The sequence below is a fragment of the Caloenas nicobarica genome, chromosome 6 (genome assembly GCF_036013445.1).
Source record: "Caloenas nicobarica isolate bCalNic1 chromosome 6, bCalNic1.hap1, whole genome shotgun sequence".
Taxonomy (NCBI): Eukaryota; Metazoa; Chordata; class Aves; order Columbiformes; family Columbidae; genus Caloenas; species Caloenas nicobarica.
In genome coordinates, this window is record NC_088250.1 from 6,232,782 (window position 1) to 6,251,735 (window position 18,954).

Consider the following 18,954-nt stretch of genomic DNA (forward strand, 5'->3'; position numbering starts at 1 on the left):
AAATGTCGGGACAACACGTAGATCATAAACACCTATTCATCACTCCAGTGAAGCACCCAGAAACAGCACTAGGTAAGTTTGGTGGTGTTTTGGTTTTTTTAGGAGAATTGTCTTTGAGGGGAATTTGTCTCACAAATGCAGCAACAAGCTCATGCACACCAAACATTTAAAGACATCATAGGCAAGAGGCGACTGGCATCTACCACACCACAGGCAGCAAATGGCGCAGGCAATAGCATTAAATACACATTTAAAAGACATCCTTACCTTTCCAATGATGCTTCCAACCTCCTACAAAAGAAAAAAAGCCAGGCACAAAGGAATCAATATTACAAAACGTGGAGACAATCCAGCCCAACCCCATAATGAAGCCAAGAGCTGGTGCACACTGTCCCCAGCAGAAGGACAGGGTGGGTTGCAGGCATGACAGGGACCAGAAGCACGATGCCACCATGTCACCCTCCCCATCAGCAGGACACCCGCTCCCAGCAGCCCGGGGCTGGGGAGATGGTGTGTGGGGATGTCCGGATCGGGGCTCAGCCAGAACAGAGGTGGGAGAGGGAGCTGCAAGGAAACCCCCTCACTGGGAGCCCCTTACCTTGCCGTGCATCAGCAGCCGGATGGTGAGGGTGACATTCAGGCCACCTTCAGAGACCTTCGACTCCATTTCCTACCAGGGGACAGGAGACGTGCGTTAGCTGGGAGAGCAGCCCTGGCGCAGAAGGAGACAGCACCACGGCCGTATCACCTGGGGACAGAGAGGGGAAAGGTTTTCTCTCAAAACAGGCCAGTTCCTTGATGTGGGACCCTGCAGAGCATGGGAAAGCCACAGCTGGAGCTGCTGCAGGGAGATGTCGTGGGCTGAGCACCTTCGCGGGTGCGCATCGGGCTGGCCGCTCGCTGCAGGGACCGCAGCTCTGCCACCGGCTTGACGCAAAAGCCATTGTGGGAGCACAGACTCGAGTGTCGGAGGTGGCACAGCCAGAGGGCTTGCCCACACCTGCGCCAGCCAAAAAGCAGCTGTGCCCAGCTGGACACCTCGATGCAGGGGCAGGCAGTCGGCGGAGCAGCCTGGCCAAAGAGCGATGGCTGAACTAGGACTTTAAAACACCTAGGGCGTCTACCCGGCAAACCAAAATTCACCATTTTAAGTGCGAATGAGCACTCAGAAAAATCAAAAGCCAGTTGTTCAGTAACCAGAAAATATAAGGAAGGATGGAGCTGGTGTCCTCATTGCTACACATCTGCATTTCCACCCTGACCTGTGAGCACCCTAGCTGGGCACTCCATCTCAGGACCACGCTATTTCCAGCCATTCAGGCTCTGCATGTAACCAAACCTCTGCGAGTTTTCCCAGTGCTGTCACTTTCCCTTCCCTTCCTATTCTCTCTCTTTCCTTCCCTGCCCTCTAGAGGGGAAAACACCACTGGTGTTTTGAAAGCACAGGAAAAAAAAATATCACAGTACGGCAACAAATCCTTCCTTTTCTTTCCTGACACCTCCTGAATGGCATCTCTGCATGAGGACCCAGCATATGAAATGTCTCTGCAGCCTATGTCTCTGCTGCATGGGGAGAGTGGTCCTGTCTCAGAGGGAGGTGCCAGCATCCTTCTACGTGCAATGGCGTGAGATTTGCAGCAATTCTCTCTCGTGTTACTGAATCCCTCAGTATATATCAGATGGGAGATTCTTCATCCTGGTCATGAACATCTGGAATTTTCCTTCACTCAGACAGGGACTTACGTGGCCAAAAAATGGGTGGTAAAACAGTTCTCAAGTATTACATTAATGGGAAGAGGCAGTGGGGAAGAATAAACATGCAGCAATGCACAAATTATGGCTGGGAGATGCGTGTGATGCAAAACCTCTTCCGAGAGGTTATTATGAAACCCAAAATGGATAAAACCCCTGTGGTCAGCAGGGAGATGGTGTTCCTAGCAAGCTTACAGGAGACCACTCACTGGGAATGAAGTTGCTTATAACCTACTTGCAAATGCTGATCTTGAGGCAGGTGGCTGTTAACATAAAAAGAAAAAAACCAAAAAAAAGAAGGATAACAAATTAAATGTGTTGAAGATGTCAAGCCAAAAGGCACTGTTAAGGGTGGGGAGGAAGAGAATATTTCAGAGGAAGAAGGTGACACAAGAAGGACTGCCACACAATAGCACAACATGAGAGATCAGGAACTTTCTCTTTCAAGACCAAGCCCACTGCAGGGAAACAACGAAGGAAAACAAATAACTGATTGTGTTGGTTAATCCCATCTTAGTTTCTGTGCAGGGGAAGCAATGCTGAAAAGCATGAATGGGCTGATTTGTGGAGGTCAGCACTGCTGGTGCTCCTGACGCACCAGGAGACAAAGTGCCCAAAACAGTACCAAAGAGGTGCCCCCGCCACACAGGGGGACAGCCATCCCCGGGGGTGTCCTGCCCCAGGAGCCACCTAGCTCTGCCACAGGGAAAGAAACAAAGCTGTGACACTGCTGCAACCACCCAGGAGGTCGGTACATGCCAATGCAGGGGTGTAGCTCTCTTCCCGGCCGATGAGCATCCTCTAACAGCAGAGCCAGAGGAAGGCTGCTCACAATTGATGGCCACGGCATCTCCATGTGCAGTGGCTCCCACGGCTTGCAAGTCCCAACGAGGCGGCTCACGACTTGCCCGCTAAGGACCGGCCAAATTCACCGTTTTGCTTTCACCAAATGTGCTACAGCGGCAGGGCTCATTGCAAGGGTGTCTGCCATCCCCTGCTCCACATCCCTTGCAGGAGGAATCCTGCATCAGGCCGTTATGTAAATGTTTCCAATTGATTGAAAAAGTGGGTCATGTGTTAGCCAAATGCTCCTGGCTTTAAGATTTATCAGCATTATTAAATTAAACACGCTTCATGCTCCAGCGAGCAGGAAAGCTACATTGGCCTTTTCTTAATCATACTAGTGAAAGGTAAGTCTTTTATATGGGGGTTCATGAGCTCAATGGAAGCGATGGGAACAATAGAGCCGAGGCATTTACCCTGGGCGCGTGCTTCCCCCCACAGCCTTCATTCTTCACAGACAAAGGGCTGGGAAAAATATCCCCCAAACGCCATTTTGAGCATTTCAGAGCATCCCCTGCCTGGAGAGAGACCCATCTCAGACCCTTCCTCTTCACCGTTGTATTCTGCCTAGTTCACAATAGCTTTGAAATGGCTTCTTCGTCCATCTACTTGAAAGCCCTGAGGACATCATTATGTCCAGTCCAACGGATAGAGTAGGTCCAGAGCCCAACGCCAACCCAGTGCAAAGCAGCTGCAGCCCTGCAGAAGTCAAAAGATGCAGCATTTGGAGACAGAAGTGTCGAGTTTAGCCCTGAAATAGACATTGCACAGCCCTGCTGAGCATCATGCCTGGGCAACCACGGGAGGAGGACCGGAGCAGCATTCTCCCAGGCACGGCCATGACAAGGAGCAGCCCAATATCTTTGTATGGCAGCAAGGGGAGCCCTGCAGGGTGGGGAGCACAGTGCCCAGCACTGATCTGCCCCAAAACGGCCAAATAACATCATTCTGAAGGATGATGCCATTGCAGAATAAATAGGCCTTTTACATGCAGCTGTCTTTTGGGACAGTGCTCAGAAGGGACATCATCAGTACTCAGAGCAATCTGGTTCTTCCTTGTCCCTTAGTTTTGAGATTAAATATACTAAATTCCGGGAAATGTCCTTAATCTATCCGTAACTCCCTATGTCTGGAAAAGCAGCTCAGGTGCCAGTGACCACGGACAATAATGAGAAGAAGAAGGAAAATGGAAACCCAGAACAGCAGAAAGACTCCTCTTCTACACGTGCAAACATACACACTCCAATTTTCCTCCTGTCCAGTTTTTTAAATGTTGGAGTGATTGCCTAAGCTGGCACTCTTGCGTTTATGCTGGCTGATACCTCACAAATACTGAAATTCAAGCAAAACCTTCTAATTAGGGGAATTCTGAATACCATGTATTAAATTAATACCACGATCATCTCCCAGACGGGAGATGGCACATGAAGCAGAATAGGGGGAGGGAAACTGAGCTCTGGGCTGGACTTTGTTCTCCAGCCTGGTTTCCAAATAGGATGCTGGGACCCCTGTAGCCCCCTCCAGACGGGCAGCAGCAGGGGCTCGGCTGAGGTCGGGTGCAGTCGGTGTCCCTGCAGGGGCCGGGAGACATCGCTGGCTCTGTGCTTGCTGAAACCAGCCGTCCTCCTCTTCCCACACATCCACTTGGGCTCCCCGGGCACATTATCCATGCGCAAGCGAGTCCTGCAGCGCAGCTCCAGCAAACGCTGCCTATGTCTCCTCTGCAAATGCCCAGCGGAGACCAAGGCATCTGCTGCTGGTACTGGGGGGCAGCTCCCCCGAGACAGCCCCCACCACCCAGGGATGTGGCAGCAGCCACCTACATTCTGGAGGAGGGGATTAAGGCTCTCAGAAACGAGCTCCATCACAAAATTGTTCCTTTTGCTTTGGCACCAGTGTTGCTGCTGCCTGCAGAGCCCAGCTCCAGAGGGAGGGTCTCTCTTCTCTGCACTGAAGTCACCCTGGTGCCTCTGGGATGGATGGTCCTGCCAGAAGACAGGCTTCTTCTTTGGAAGATCTCATCATGGAATACCTCATCAGCGTTGTGGACATCAAATTTCATGGCTTTATCTGGCTATTTGTTTTGGGGGGCCGCGATGTTTTGTTCAAGCTGGCCAAAAACAAACCGAGAGGACAACTCAGTGCAAAAACGTCCCACAACGCACCTCCTCCCCAAAAGGTTTGGATGGAAAGTTCATAGGCGCTGCCAAGCAAAACTCAAAGAAGAAAGTCTCTGTCACCCGCCTCGCCCACCACATGGCCTCAGAAAAATCACACTTTCTTGACAGGTTTGGCCAATGCAGATTGATAAACTCCAACACCTTGGAGCTCTGTTGACCAAGAGCCCTTGCTGATCCATGCAGGTGAACTACAGGGTGGTTGGGGCACCAGTCTGTACAGGGATGCTGTGCCACCCACCCAGAGGACCACCCTTGAGACCCTACTCTGGACCATCCTGGTGGCTGCTCAACGGCAATGCCACCCTGAAAAACATCCAACGTGCTTCCCAGGCTCTTTGGTGCTCCAGGAGAAAGCCAAGTATTAAAGACAACCACAAAGCTCCAGTGTCCTTCAGCACACCACGATACGCAACAGCACAGCCCAGATTTCCCATGTGGTTGGCAGATTTTCGTGTTGGGGATTAACATCTTGGTTAGAAAGCCCATCACTCAAGACAACATTTTCCACTGGGAGGGAAAAAAGATGTTTAAACACCTTTGACCTCTCCATAACCCCTCCACAGAACTCAAACCAGCATTTTCTGACCCTTGGAAACTGAAAGACGTTCCAAATGTAGAGAAGAGTAGGGGAGGCCATGAAAGAAGCTGCTTTTCTGACATTTTATGCTTTCTAGCTTGCTTTTTCAAGGAGCACTGCCTGTCCACCTGCGTAAGCAGGAGCTTTCTCCCCACTCATCTCCCGGCAGCTTGATCCTGCCATTAAGACCTAATCCGGTGATTTTCAGCATTGCATTTAGTGGCTGGGAAGCATTGCGATGCAGCCAGCTGAGGATTATGACGACAACATGATCTGGCCAGGTCAGGACAGGGGAGGAAGGAGAAAAAAAACCACTACGGCAGAAAACCAAAGTCAAGCATTCCCTTAAACCCAGGCTCCAAATGGAAATGCATCAGCCACCGCAGGCTTCAGCTGTCAGAAATGAAGCTGTGAGAGGACAGCAGTATCGTCTACATGAGTGACGCCAAATGCTGTTTTGCAATAAAGCTGCATTTCCAGCTGTTGCCATTTTCCACACGCTGCAGTCATTTTGGTTGACCTTTCCTCTGCAAACTCTCCAGCTCCAATGGAAATTTTTTAGAAATCTCAAAAAAAAAAAAAAAGAAAAAAAAAAAGATGTCTCCGTCCTACCTTGGTACATCAGCTAGCAGTATATCCCTGCTTCTCACCTGCCCTTGATCTTTCTAAGCATCACAGGAGAAAAATATCCCTGCTCTTGCCCTCAGAGCAGGCATCTCTGGAGGCTTCATCTCAGTCACCTTCTCCGATCTCCCTGTTCTCCTCTGGATATCTCCACTCATGGCCCAGGATGTCACTCATTGGCTGCTGACGGGCAATTACAACCTGCCACCCCTTCCTTGCTTGTGTGCACCAGAGGGCTCTTCCAGACTTGCTCACCTCTATGCCAATTACCCCAATTACTATTGAGGGGATGCAAATGTGCCTCCCTTCCCCTGTCTGCTCTGCTGGCTCCTCTGCCCACAAATTCAGTGCCAGCACCATCAGAGGAACCTCTCCTGCTGCCTGGTTTGCTGCCTCCGTGCCTTGGATGGTCTTCTAACTCCTGCCTCTCCCACCTCTTTGCTGGCTGCAACTCTTGGGAGCAACTCTGCGTTTTCTAAGCAATAATCTCCTACCACGCTTCATGTCAGCATGGCTTTCTCCCCAGAGCCTTTGCCCTCTAGAGAACAGCGTTGTTTTTTTTACACTGGGTGGCCCTCCAGGGATAGATGTTGGCTCTAGATACTGGCATTAGCTAGAGTTCAGGAGCAACTGGTATGATGACCCACAGCTCCAGCTATGTCACACATTGGTGGGCTCAGTCACATCCCAACCAAATGCACGCCTCTGCTCTCAGACCTGCCCAAAGCTCTGCTAAGCCTGCTCTCCCCTCCAGGAATTTCCCAGCTGCTTTCCTGAGTTTCTCCTTCACATAATGCACCCACAAGCTGGTATCAGGCCATGCATCCTGCTTTGGGTGTCATCCATACCAGCCTGCTTTGCCTCTGCTGAACCCACCTTACCTTTGTAGGTTTTGAGTGGGGTTTCACACATTTCAGAGTGATTTCTGTCCTGATGGATAAACCAAGAGGAATAGAAACACAACATCACACACCTCCAGCACAGCCCAGGAAAGGTGGCAAGTCTCTACAACGAAAACTAGCACAAATCCCTGGCTCCAGCCCATGGAGACCCTGCTCATCCTCTGAGCATCGTGTGGTTCATCACAGCCTCCTGCACCTCAACAGTTAACCAAAGACCCGCAGCAGCCGCCCACAGAAGTGCAGCCCTGGCATGGCTGGTGCATGGATGTGCAACCACGCATGAAATCAGAATCAGGCCCCGCATGTCAGATGGTGTTAGTCTCCACCATCTCTACAGCAACCCCAGTCCAAGGAGAACAACTGGTTTTATTGCAATGGCGGTGCTGTTACAGCAATCTTTTGTGTGCAGGCTAGCAAACAAAACCATAGCTTTTGCCTACTGACCACCCTAGGATGAAGGTCTTGCATGCAATAACTTCATCCCATGTGACAGGCCAGCAGGATCATAGCACCTGCCTCTTGCCCTGATAAATCTGCGAAAGACATAAAACTTGGAGGCTTATGCTAATTACTGCATGCAGGGGAAATTTAGGAAGCTGCACCTAAGATATGTATCTGCAGAGATCTATACGATGCAGAATTTCCATTCACTCACACCAGCCGCTGCTGTGTTGCAAGCAGAGGTTGGAGGGAAATTCAATCTAGTGGGAGCAGGCTATTAGATACCCCTGTGCAACCCATAAAACCCTATCTGGCATGGTTTCAGGGCTCAATGATTGTGCGACCCTGAGCAAAATCAGCAAGTTGAACCTGCTAAACCACTGTCTCGACAAGCTGAGATAACCCTGCCTGGCATAAGAATAGGTCTTCACTTAATTTGTTTAATTTTGTCGTGAATTAAAGCTGCTTTTGGATGGCTTGGGTGGGAGGGCAGGTGGATGTGACACATTTTTAATTCCAACTTTTTGGAGAGGCCGGGAGCGAGGGCCCCAGAGGAGCTGCTGATGGACCAGCAAGGATCAAGCGTTGGCTCAGTCTGCGCATTGCAGCCCCAGCCTGGACCCTGCCGCGGGGCTCAGCACTGCGGAACGGGCTAGATTCTGCAGCAGCAACCGAGAGACAGAAAAAAAATCCCAGAGCTTTCCCGAATTAGCTGAAATGGCACTGCCTTGCACTGCAGAGGCCAGGAAGACGACTGCTTCGGTGCATGCTCCACATCTGCATCCTTGAATGTGCAGTAGGACAAGGGGGACACTGCTAGCAGTGCCGCAGAGGGCAGCTGGCCTGAGCTGTAGGAGAACGGAGAAACTCCTGTGATGTGAAGGGAGCTGGGGCAGCTCATCAAGCATTTCTGTAAGCACCAGCAATTAACATCCCTGGGATGAGTCTTCACAGAAGTGGGGAGATGCCCTAACTGGTAGTACAGGGGTGGCAGTAATGGGGCTGTTCATACTGTCCTACGTGGCATCATCCTGAAAGAGACAGGGAAGCCTGAGGCAGATGAAACCATTTGAAGATGGCTGGGAAATGCCCTAAATCCCCCCAAAACGTTTATCAGTGGCACTCCTGTTAAACTGCCAGGCGACTACCCAAGTTGGGGAGGCCAACGTACTGGAGAGCAGAGCAAGAAACCAAAGCAAGCTTGGCAAAGAAGAGAAAATAAGGCACAGTTCAGCAACCACAGCGCTGAGCTTGGTTGGGTACAATTAAGTGCGCAGAAACAGAGGAAGAGCTCCCCAAAAAGAGATGGGAGCAACAACTTAACCTGCAAGTTCAAGATCTGTAGAAGTAAATAAAGAATTATAAGGTGGGTCTTCATAGAACAACCAGCCAGCCGAGAGCAACCCAGATCCCTGGGGCCACAAACATGGCCCACAGGGAAAGGCTGGAGGAACCAAGTCTCTGCAGGACAGGGGGTGGTGGGAGACAGGGCAATGGGCTTAAGTGAGGGGCTTAAACTGCAGTGAAGAAGATCCAGGTCAGGCAATGGAAAAGAGCTTGCCCACAGCCATGTGCTGCTGGTGACAATGTCATTCTGCCAGTCATTGTTGTTTACATCTTGCAAACATTTGCATATTTGCAAACAAAGCTCATCTCTGTTGGACAACTGCACTTATAACCTTGACACTGAGCTATGCCCAAGGTCAGTCATGCTACAGGGATGCACCCAATTTAGGCTTTTTTTTTTTCCCCCAGCCAGAGGCTAAGAACAGGAGCCAGGAGACACCACTTGCTCTGGGAGATACCTTCACAGATACCCCCAGGATGCTCTGCCCATGTCTTGCCCAAAAGATGCCAGTGCAGCCAGCATCAGAAGCACACCCCTCCAGAGAGCCAGGGGTGAGACAACCAGATAGCAGTGCCCGTTTTTACATGCCATTTTTCTGAGGAAGGCCAAAGGACACCCAAAAAAGGGTGCTCATGGCATAGGTGGACCTCAGAGGAAAAGCGGCTGGAGATGAGAGGGCACAACTCTGCAACTCCAGGCACACTCCTGGCATCCTTTCAACCGGAGGGGCAGCTGAGAGAGCACCTCCGAGGCCTCAAGAAAGCAAAAAGCAACAGGCACGTTTATCCCGCTGCCGTGCCAGACACTGCACAGCCTCAACCATCACCTCAAGGGGTAACTCAGTCCTCAGCTAAAAGAGCTGAATGGACTTAAACAGCACAAGACTTTTGCCCCTGCTCTTTCTACACCGCTGCTGCACGGATGCATGCGTGGCTGCGACACCTGCGGAGCAGGCACCAACCTCCCCCCGCTGCCACTATTTTTCTTGATGCAGCCATCAGGGATGAGGCCTCCTGTCCTCTAATCCCTCCCTCCACCTTGGCCCATCATGCTGCACACCCGTTCAGGCACCCTGGAGAGCCAGGGCTGGGGGGCATCTGCTTCCAGCGCATCCTCCAAAACAGATGAGGATGTACGCAGGAGCACCTCGCTGCAGCTTGGAGCAGCAGGCACCCCACAGCCCCCCACCCATGACCCCCCCTCTGCCACAGCCTGCTGGCTGCTCTGGCTTTAATCCCGCAGGCAGCATCGTCCCAATAATTTCCCTCCGTTTTCAATCTAGTGATCTGGGGGCAGTCCGCAAATCCCTTCATCCCGAGAGCAAAGCAATCTACTGCCTCGTCTCATCCCGTCTCTGCTTCTGTCTCTCTAATCCCTGGAAACAGGGACAAGGCTTGCAGTGCACGGGCTACCCTGGAGGGGTCTGTCCAGGTGCTGGTGGACGGACAGACAGACCAATCCTGACCGCACGGCAGCAAACAGGAGGTGCCAGGTCAAGATAGGCAAGGAGCCTATTATTTTGACCATTCTCGGTCTCTACAAAAACCAACTGATTCAGCTGGTTATTTTAAATTTTTTTAAAGTAGATGACAGCCAAATGCCAGGCTGTGCTGGATGAAAGATGGGGGGCATTGGGGCTGCTCTTATGAATGCCACCGAACCACCCAAAGAAGCCGGGGCAGCTCCTAGCCCCTCCTGAACCAAGGATGGGGGAACGGGCAGGTCTTCCAATTCCGCGCCCTCATGGTGGGGACATAAGGGACAGACTGGGTACAGCATCGCTCTGCTTGTCCCCTCCATGGAAAATGCGTGTGGACCAAGTGAGACCAACGGGGAAGCCACGATCAGCCTGGCCCAATAAATCCCAGCTCCTCCAGGTTCAGGACTGGATCCAGAGCTCTGCCTATGCCGTTTCTGCACAAGGCTAAACCCGTGACTTTCACCCTGGCCATAAATGCTCTTTGGGAATGGAGACTGACAGGAGACATGGGGAGGAAGACCCCTGGGACCTCTCCCTGCCCTGGAGACACAACCCGGCATTGCTTGCTCAGGACCCAGCAGATCGGCCAGGATGCTGCGCTAATCCCATCCTTCCTCTTTTCAAGCATCCATTTGCACAGAGCTGGAGAAGGCGGGGGCCGAATCCACGCTCGGTAGCCACCACAAGGCCGTGTCCTCCTGCCTGGAGGAAGAGGAAGGAGGATGCAGTGTGACTAAGCCAGCCAGCAGCCACGCTGGCGGTGGAGCCGGGCTGCACGGTCCCCGTCCCGCACTCGGCAGTGGTGGCTCTCCCCGGCTTCGGCCAGCGAGGAGGAGGACGGGGGCCCTTGGTGGCTGGGGGTGGATCGCTGCCACGCCGCGCTCAGACCCTGACAGCAGGCTCCAAAACTGTCACTCCCGATCTGTTTTCACTTCAGCTAAACCTCAACCCCGATTAAAATCAAGGAGAGCAGCCTTCTCCTCTCTCTCCTCCTCCCCGTGGTAGGTCCTCTGTAACCTCGGGTCTAAACACTGAGCAAAACGCACCGGCATGGGAATCAGTGACTTTGCTTGGCTGGGAATCGCAGCTGCTGGGGAAACGGCCACGAGCACCCCTGTCCCCAAACCTGTCCCTGGCTGCGAGGGCACGGCCGCAGCAGAGGTCCCATCCCCGTGGGGCTGCGGGTCTCTGCTGAAATCCAGGGTGGGATACGGCACCGACACCCCAAGCTGCCTCTGCTGCTGGTGGATGGTGCATCCGTGGGGTTTGGCAGGTCTGGTGTCACCGGGACGCCCTGCGCTGGCACCCACTGCCCTCTGCCAGCTCATTTAGCAAAGCCTGAATAAAATAAAGAAATTAAACCACATACTCTTGTGTGTGCAGTCACAGCATCAGGATCAGCGAGAGGCTGGAAGAAGCTCACTATGGGGATGGGGACAGCCCTCATCCACTGGGGAAGCATTTAAATTCACTTTCCATTTCAGCTGGCCAAAAAGCAGCCGCAGAAGCCTGGCAAACTCAAGCCATGAAGGCTGTCACCCACACTCACACTGCAGGAATGGGGACTCCGTGCCAGACGTGCCACCCCGCGCAGCACGTCCTGTAGCCGGAAAAGCGTCCTCTGCTTCACCAAAAGCAAATGCGTCGCTTTGTCACAGACCGGAGCCGGGGCTGGAAGCGCTCTGCTGCCAGTGGGATCGAGCTTGCCCCTCTGTGCTGGGCATGAGCCCCTCTGCTGCCGCGAGCCACGCTGGCCAGCACCGTGCCGCCAGCAAGGTGCCCGCTCCCCTTGCCGCAGAGCAAACGCCGGTTTTCCAAGCGGGTGCACGATTTGGAGGAAAAAAAAAAAAATAATAATAACAATAATCATGGCCTGAGAAAAGCAGCCCTGGGATCATCAAACCACAGAGGGTAAGAACATCCCACGACATGGGGAGCATCTCCCCGTGCAGGCGCCCAGGACCCCTCTGCATCCACCTCAAATCAGTGCTGGCCACTGCAGAGGCAGTTCGCTCTGTCCACTCCACACAACCCATGCCACCAATTCTGACAGTATTCCTATTTTCTGATCGTTTGCGCTAAAATCCCACAGCTTCTCCAACGCGTTTTGAAGGCAGAATTTGCACCTATTGCAATACAAACATTAAATAATGCTGAAAACACTTAAAGAGGTGGTGTTGTTTTTGTTTTTTTTTTTTTTTCTTTTCCCGTTGGTTTTCACCAGTAGCCTTTTTTTCCCCACCCCAAAATGATCAGTTTTCTTCAGAAAGAAATGTTGTCTTAATTCAGACAGATTAAAAGAATATTTTTTACAGTTATTTCTCAGGAAGAAAGAATTTCAAATTTGCTTTTGTATCTGAGAACATTAAAAATGTTTATATAAATCCATAAAAGAGGGAGATAGTCTGAGATTAAGAGCTTCAGAAATATTACTGAATCATGTTGGAATTCTATATTAAAAAGGAAACCCTAGATATTAGGAAAATCTGCCTTTTTCAGGGTTTGGTTTCTGCATCGAAATGCAGGCTAGCATCTGTCTTTGCATATGTCAAAACAAAGGTCAATCATTTTATGGATACTTAAACACAACGCCCTTGACCCACTCTTTCTGTTTTATTTTTAAGCTGGACGTGACTTCTGACTAATAAAATAAGATTTTCTAATATGGCTCACATTAAAATCATATTATCCCAGAAAACTCAGATTACCAGAAAAATACATGTGAGAACATTTTCCTTTTATAATAAGGATATGATATTTTGGCATTGATTTCAACAGCATTTAAGTCCTTTGTAATCTTTGCAACTAAATTTCACTGTCATACTTACAAAGCAATGGTGCAACCAAAGAAAATGCAACAGAAATGTGATGGTATCAGAAAGAATTTAGCCACCCTGAGTAAAATGGGTATCTGAAGGCAAACCAAAAAGAAAACAAAGCGAGCCTCATGATAAAACGTATTCCACTCTCCGAATTTCCCCAGCGCAAGATTAAAAAAATGAATGGACATAGAACCAAAAGGTAAAAATCAAATCAAATAGGGTTGGGGGTTTTATTACATTGCCAGACCAAGATGTGATTGACATCTATGTTATTTTACTATCAATTTCTTTAAGGCAATTCGATGTGCATTATTTCCACCCCAAGCGCATATATAAACAATAATGTCCAAAGCCTGCACTGTAAATCACACAAATTAGGAATGGCTGAAAATTCTGGTTTATGCGGAGATGGACGCTTCCCCGCCCAGAGATACAATCTTCAGCATTAGCCACAAGACACAGGTAAAACTGAATTTTAGCAAAATAAAGCACACACGAGAACAGAGAACAACCATTTTGCTAAACAATTTTGCAAAGAAAAAAAAGTTTTGCAAAATAATTTTGAAAAAATATTTTTGCAAATATTTTATAGGACAGACTTGAAGAGCAGCCGTTAACTTAAGCTGACCCCCCTTCCTCACGCACCTATTTCTCCCATAATCCCATCTCCCTCCGACGTGGACTTAAATTTCCTCTACAAGAGATTCACTTAAGACGACTCTTAAGCATTCAACGCTCTTTTAACACATAATGGAGTCCCAGACCCAACTCATTCAGTGATTTTTTCCCCTTATTTTCATCCATAGGAAAAGTTGCACGCGGCAGGTGGTCTTCCACCAACACAACCTTTTAAATCTTCTTACCTTCCCCAAAGAGCCGCTTTAGTGTCGATTTGGTGTGAGAGGGGTCCGGACAGATGGCCAGTCTTTTCACGTTTGGAAAGGATGAAAAATGCTACGGGGGGGGAAAAAAAAATCCCAGTGATTTTTTTTTTTTTTGCTGTACGGCACAGAGGGCTCCGAACCTCATTGGCCCTGGGAGAGCCACCACGTGGGATGGGATGGAGAGCACGTGACCCATTTTCTCCCAAATCCCTCCATTTGCTGGAAAGGGGGACGCACCCGCCACTGATGTTCTTGTTATTTCACTGGGCTTTGATTTTTTTTTTTAAATTTTTTTTTTTTTTTTTTTTTTTTTTTTTGTTTAAAGGCCACTGAACAAATCAGGTTGCCTTGAGGCGATGAGGGCGAACCAGCCAACGCATTCGACATGAAGGAGAAAGGAGCTCGGGTACGAGATGAGCACTGGGGTGCTGCCTGCCTGCATGGGGAAATTTGGAGATGCTTTATCAGGGTATCGGTACAGGGGTGCCTGCCCGCTCTGGAGCCTCCGAGAGGAAGAGGAGGATGTAGAGCAGCACATTTGGCTGCAGGTGATGGGCTGTGCTAAACCCTCCATCCCAGAGTTGAAAGTGGCGGAGGGAAAGACCAGGCTGAAGCTCTGGCTGCAGACTCCAGAGCTCAGCTGGCTCCCTGAGCCTCAGAGGAAGGGGATGTGTTACAACTACTTCATCACTAAAAAAATTATTATCTGATGCCCCCTGCATTGCTCCTGACGCTCCCCCTCCCAGCCTGATCCCATCCTCCACTGTCCTCCCAGCTAAATGCACAGTGGTTGCACCGACCAGCTGCTCCGAGAGAGGACAAGTCTCCTGCTTTGGAGGCAGAGGGTCTGCTGAAACAGCTTTCTTGCAAGAAAGGCCAAGCGCAGTGCAGGGAGTGTGGCACTCAGGTGGGCATCGCCTGCTCCCACCACCGCATGGCCACGCTGGGCTCAAAGGGCATTGCAAAGTGTTCCCCCACAGATACTCACCACACCTAAAAGACAGCACAATTCCGGGGATGTTCTGCCCCAGAGACCCAGTGGAGCAAGGCAAGGCAAGCCGCAACTCCCAGTGTCTGACTTTGGTGCTGGGGTCCGTCCTTGCCCTGGCTCTGTCTTTCGCAGGGGACAGAGGCTCTGAGCCACCACATCCCAGCCAGCCATGGACCACTGGCATAGCAGCTCCTGTCCTTCCCTCGGTAACCACAGGTACCAGCCCATCGGGGCAGGACACAAAGTTTGGGGAAAGGAAAAGGAAATTTTGGAGCCCAAGACATCCTCTTGTTTTTCCCATCAAAGGTCAAGCCCATAGCTCCTGCCACTCAGAAGTTGCATTTTTCTGGCAACCAGAGTCTACCCCTGGCAAACCTCTCAGCTGTGCCAGTGATATGCCTGTTCATCACCCCTGCCAATGGAAAGCCCCAGATGAACATACCTCTAGCATCCACCCTTGAATTTCAGTGATGCTACTTCTGCAGAGCAGCTGACCCTATCATCCAAGGGCTTGAGCCCTTTTTATCTCAGGGTAACACCTGAGGCTCCTCAAAGAACCAGCTGAGCTTGGGCTCTGGTGAGAAAGCACAGCTCTGGCCACCTCCATGCCTTCTGGGCATTACCACCACATCCCAACCTGGCCGCTTGTTCTCCATCACGGCTGTTACCCCACCCACAGCTCTGCAGGGGGACAGGAGGCATCAGGAGCACAGTCTCTATTTCCAGGTCCTTCCCGAGGCCAAATACAAAAGTACAGCTATAAAAGACCCCAAACAGTGTAGAGAAGTGCAGGGCTTCACCCGAAATCCTCTCTGGCTCAGAGCGTCACACTTCTCCAGCCACCAGCCAGACAATTGGGCATTTTATTCCAGCAAATACAAGCTGAGGGACAAACTTGCCACATTGAAATGCAAACTACAGGCACAGCCAAAAGTGCTCAGTTCATTGCTCTCCCCTCCTGTGTTTTGTGATGGCCAACATGCAAAGAGAGAGAAGAAACCCCCCACCTTCCAGCCCTGCAGCTCCCCGTTCACAGCCCCCTCATCCTTCCCCAGAGATGCCCAGCTACATCTGGCTCTCCAGTAATCTTCTGAATAATTATATAATAGAGAGGCAGGCAGAGAAATAATTTTAGGCTGCTCTGTCGATAGAAAGCAAGCTGGATTAAAAGATCAGAACAAGCAATACTTAGATTAAAATGGTTTGTTATTTTCAGCTGCAGAAAATCTGTGGCTAAAGCACAGAAGATGTTGAGGGAAGGCACATCACCTTTCTTTCCCCTTAAAAGAGCTTTCTACATATTAGCCAAGGCAAGTCCTAGGTTTCCAACCTACACTCAGGTTTTGTTACACAACCAGTCAAAGAAATAAAATTGGCGAGTTCGTATGGCATTTTATCTAAAGGCTTAAGAGCAGCATGGAGATGCTTCCAAGTTACATTTTGCACTGCAGGCTGAGTCTGAATTAAACATCATCAACACATCACTGCTTGTTCAGACATCAGACCTCTTGCGTCAGGAAGACCAGCGTGTGGCTTGGCAGACAACTTCATTACCTATGAGAAACGTGCCTCCTGGCACACTGCATGGGTTTTATTGGTGCCAACGCCTTTAGCATGTGCCTCCCCACACCCCTGAGCTGACAGCAGGCAGATGCCCGGCTTACCAGCGGTGGAGAGGCAGCCGTGGCTGGGAGAAGCCCATCAGACAGCAGGACAGCGCTCTGCAAGCACCTATATAGCACCTCCCTGGCCCCCAGCAAGGTCGGCGGCGTGGGGGGCCGTGCTGAACCCCACGTTGACTGATGGCTTTGGAAAGGCGTGAAGGGGAGGCAGGAAAAAAAATCGTGGGAAAGGGACCCGGCGCTGCGGGCTGAGCTCTCCACAGGGCACGGCGCTCGTCAGCCGCATCCCGGATCGATGCCGCCAGCTTTGCTCATTCACCTTCAAGTTCAGATTAAGCAGAAGGGTCAAACTGGGAAATCGTTTGTCACTGGCGGGCACGTCCCCACCACCCCGCAGCCTCATGTCGCACTGTGGCCAGCTTTCCCCTTGCCAGCACGGACACTTCCCACCCCAGCACCCTACTTGCCCCACAGCATCTCCAGTCCCCAGCATCAGCAGTGACCGCTCGTCGCATTGCCTGGATGTGAGATGGGGCAGCAGCAGTTTCCCAGTGCCAAGTGGTCTCCAAAAACCGAGTCCTCTTCCAAGTCTCCCCTGCACCTGTAGTTTTTCTATAAAATAGTCATGGTACTACACGCACAGGATCCATTCTCAGTTCAAAGGATGAAATCCCATGGGGTAAGAGGTCCAAGACACAGCCTTGAAGGAGGCTTAGCATCTAAAATGGAAACCATACTTTGCAATTTGAGGCATAAGCTGCTGGCTTGCACTGAGCTGGGCACCAGGCTCCTCTCCTGCCTCTGGATGAGGGAGAGGGGCCAGGACACAGGCTTAGGAGAAGGGAGGGAACATTGGACAGGGAGTGTGGGAAGGCAGAAAAATCAGGCTGGAGACCCTCCTGGAGGGAAGCAGGAGCTGTGGGATGTCATCGTGTTCATCCAAATGATGCTTTAATAACCACTTACTGCAGAGAAGTGTCTTCACTAAAGCCAGAGAATAAAACCCACTTGCTGGACAGATTGGGGTTACGAGCGCTTGTGGGAGGACAGTTTAGGGACTTGGTCCCAGGCTGGGCACTCATTGCCCTCAGCAAGGCCAGGCCCTGGTTTTCCTGGAGTTGGCTATGGGGAGCCCTTCCTCAAGACCTGTGGTGCTCAGGGGGATGCCAGAAATCGGGGAAAAGGCAGAGCCCTCCCGGGGTGCCTTCTCACGGGCATACTTCCTTCAGCTCACGGCCTCCAAGCTACTAGCAGGAAAGCCAAAGCCACCCTCCACCCCCCGCAAAAAACTCCTCTATGGATGGATGTGTTTGTAAGAGGCTGCCCATAGCACACAGAAGCTGCAAATGGTGACAGCAGAGACCTCAGATGATGCTCACTCAAGAACAGGTACAATTGTTACCCACCACATCACCAGTGACCTTGGATGAGCCTCCTCGCAGGTTTTTGGGCAAGTTCTACACTTGCTGCCCTTTACTGGGTCACCTGCAGCTCCTCTGAGAAACCCTCCATCCCTTATCCAAAACACACCATCTTGTTGCAGGAATAGGGTGTTGCTCTGGCCGGTCTCTCCCAGGGTTTTGAGTGCAGAAAACAAGGATTAGCAACACTTTAGAAGCAAAGGGAGAGAGGAGAGGTGGGTTTGTCTGCCTCTGTAACACTTCTGCTTTACAGAGCCATCTTCTTACTCAGAGATGCGTGTCCTCCTCTTTGCTAATGGAAAATGTTGCCCCACCGTCCATTTGCAATAGTCAATGCCTGGGACAATGCGATGGCCCCAGGCCAAAGCAGATCTATTTTCGTAACAAAAGCAGAGTGGCTGATGAAAACGACCCCATCTACGCACATCCCAGCTTGGCTCCATAGCTGGTTTTAATGGACCCCTGTGACCAACGTGGCGGAAAGTGGGTGGCAGAGGTGGCAGGACAGGAGACCTGCACGGATGAAGGACCTTCGCAGAGGGAGGCCCCCGCAGCAAACTACACCTCACAGGACCCCTGTTAGCAGGACTGCACTGTGCAGGGGGCAAAACCCCCTTCCCTTTTTTGCCCACGCCACAGCGTTGCCCCTTCCGCAGCGCTGGGTCCCAGTGGTGCAGCAGCACCTCTGCCTGGGGTGTATTAGAAGGGGGGTGGTTAGTAGGTCAAGAGAGGTTCTCCTTCCCCTCTACTCTGCCCTGGTGAGACCTCATCTGGAATATTGTGTCCAGTTCTGGGCCCCTCAGTTCAGGAAGGACAGGGAACTGCTGGAGAGAGTCCAGCGCAGGGCAACGAAGATGCTGAAGGGAGTGGAGCATCTCCCGTGTGAGGAAAGGCTGAGGAGCTGGGGCTCTTTAGCCTGGAGAAGACGAGACTGAGGGGTGACCTCATCAATGTTTATAAATATATAAAGGGTGGGTGTCACGAGGATGGAGCCAGGCTCTTCCCGGTGACAACCAATGATAAGACAAGGGGTAATGGGTTCAAGCTGGAACACAAGAGGTTCCACT

At 51.1% G+C, this 18,954-nt stretch overlaps 1 protein-coding gene across 21 annotated transcripts in view; it reads right to left on the minus strand.

The window, feature by feature from the left end:
• The window catches only part of PCBP3 (poly(rC) binding protein 3), a 61,401-nt gene that overhangs the window by 28,899 nt on the left and 13,548 nt on the right, over positions 1 to 18,954 (minus strand). For 18 of the 21 annotated variants that reach the window (XM_065638311.1, XM_065638320.1, XM_065638323.1 and 15 more), the window contains 3 exons: positions 13,833 to 13,923; positions 599 to 670; positions 268 to 291 (listed from right to left, as the gene is read on the minus strand). In XM_065638311.1, coding sequence (XP_065494383.1) covers positions 268 to 291; positions 599 to 667 — 93 coding nt within the window. In that variant the 5' untranslated portion in view covers positions 668 to 670; positions 13,833 to 13,923. The remainder of the gene's footprint in view (positions 1 to 267; positions 292 to 598; positions 671 to 13,832; positions 13,924 to 18,954) is intronic. The other 3 variants (XM_065638310.1, XM_065638332.1, XM_065638331.1) reach the window with 1 other exon arrangement.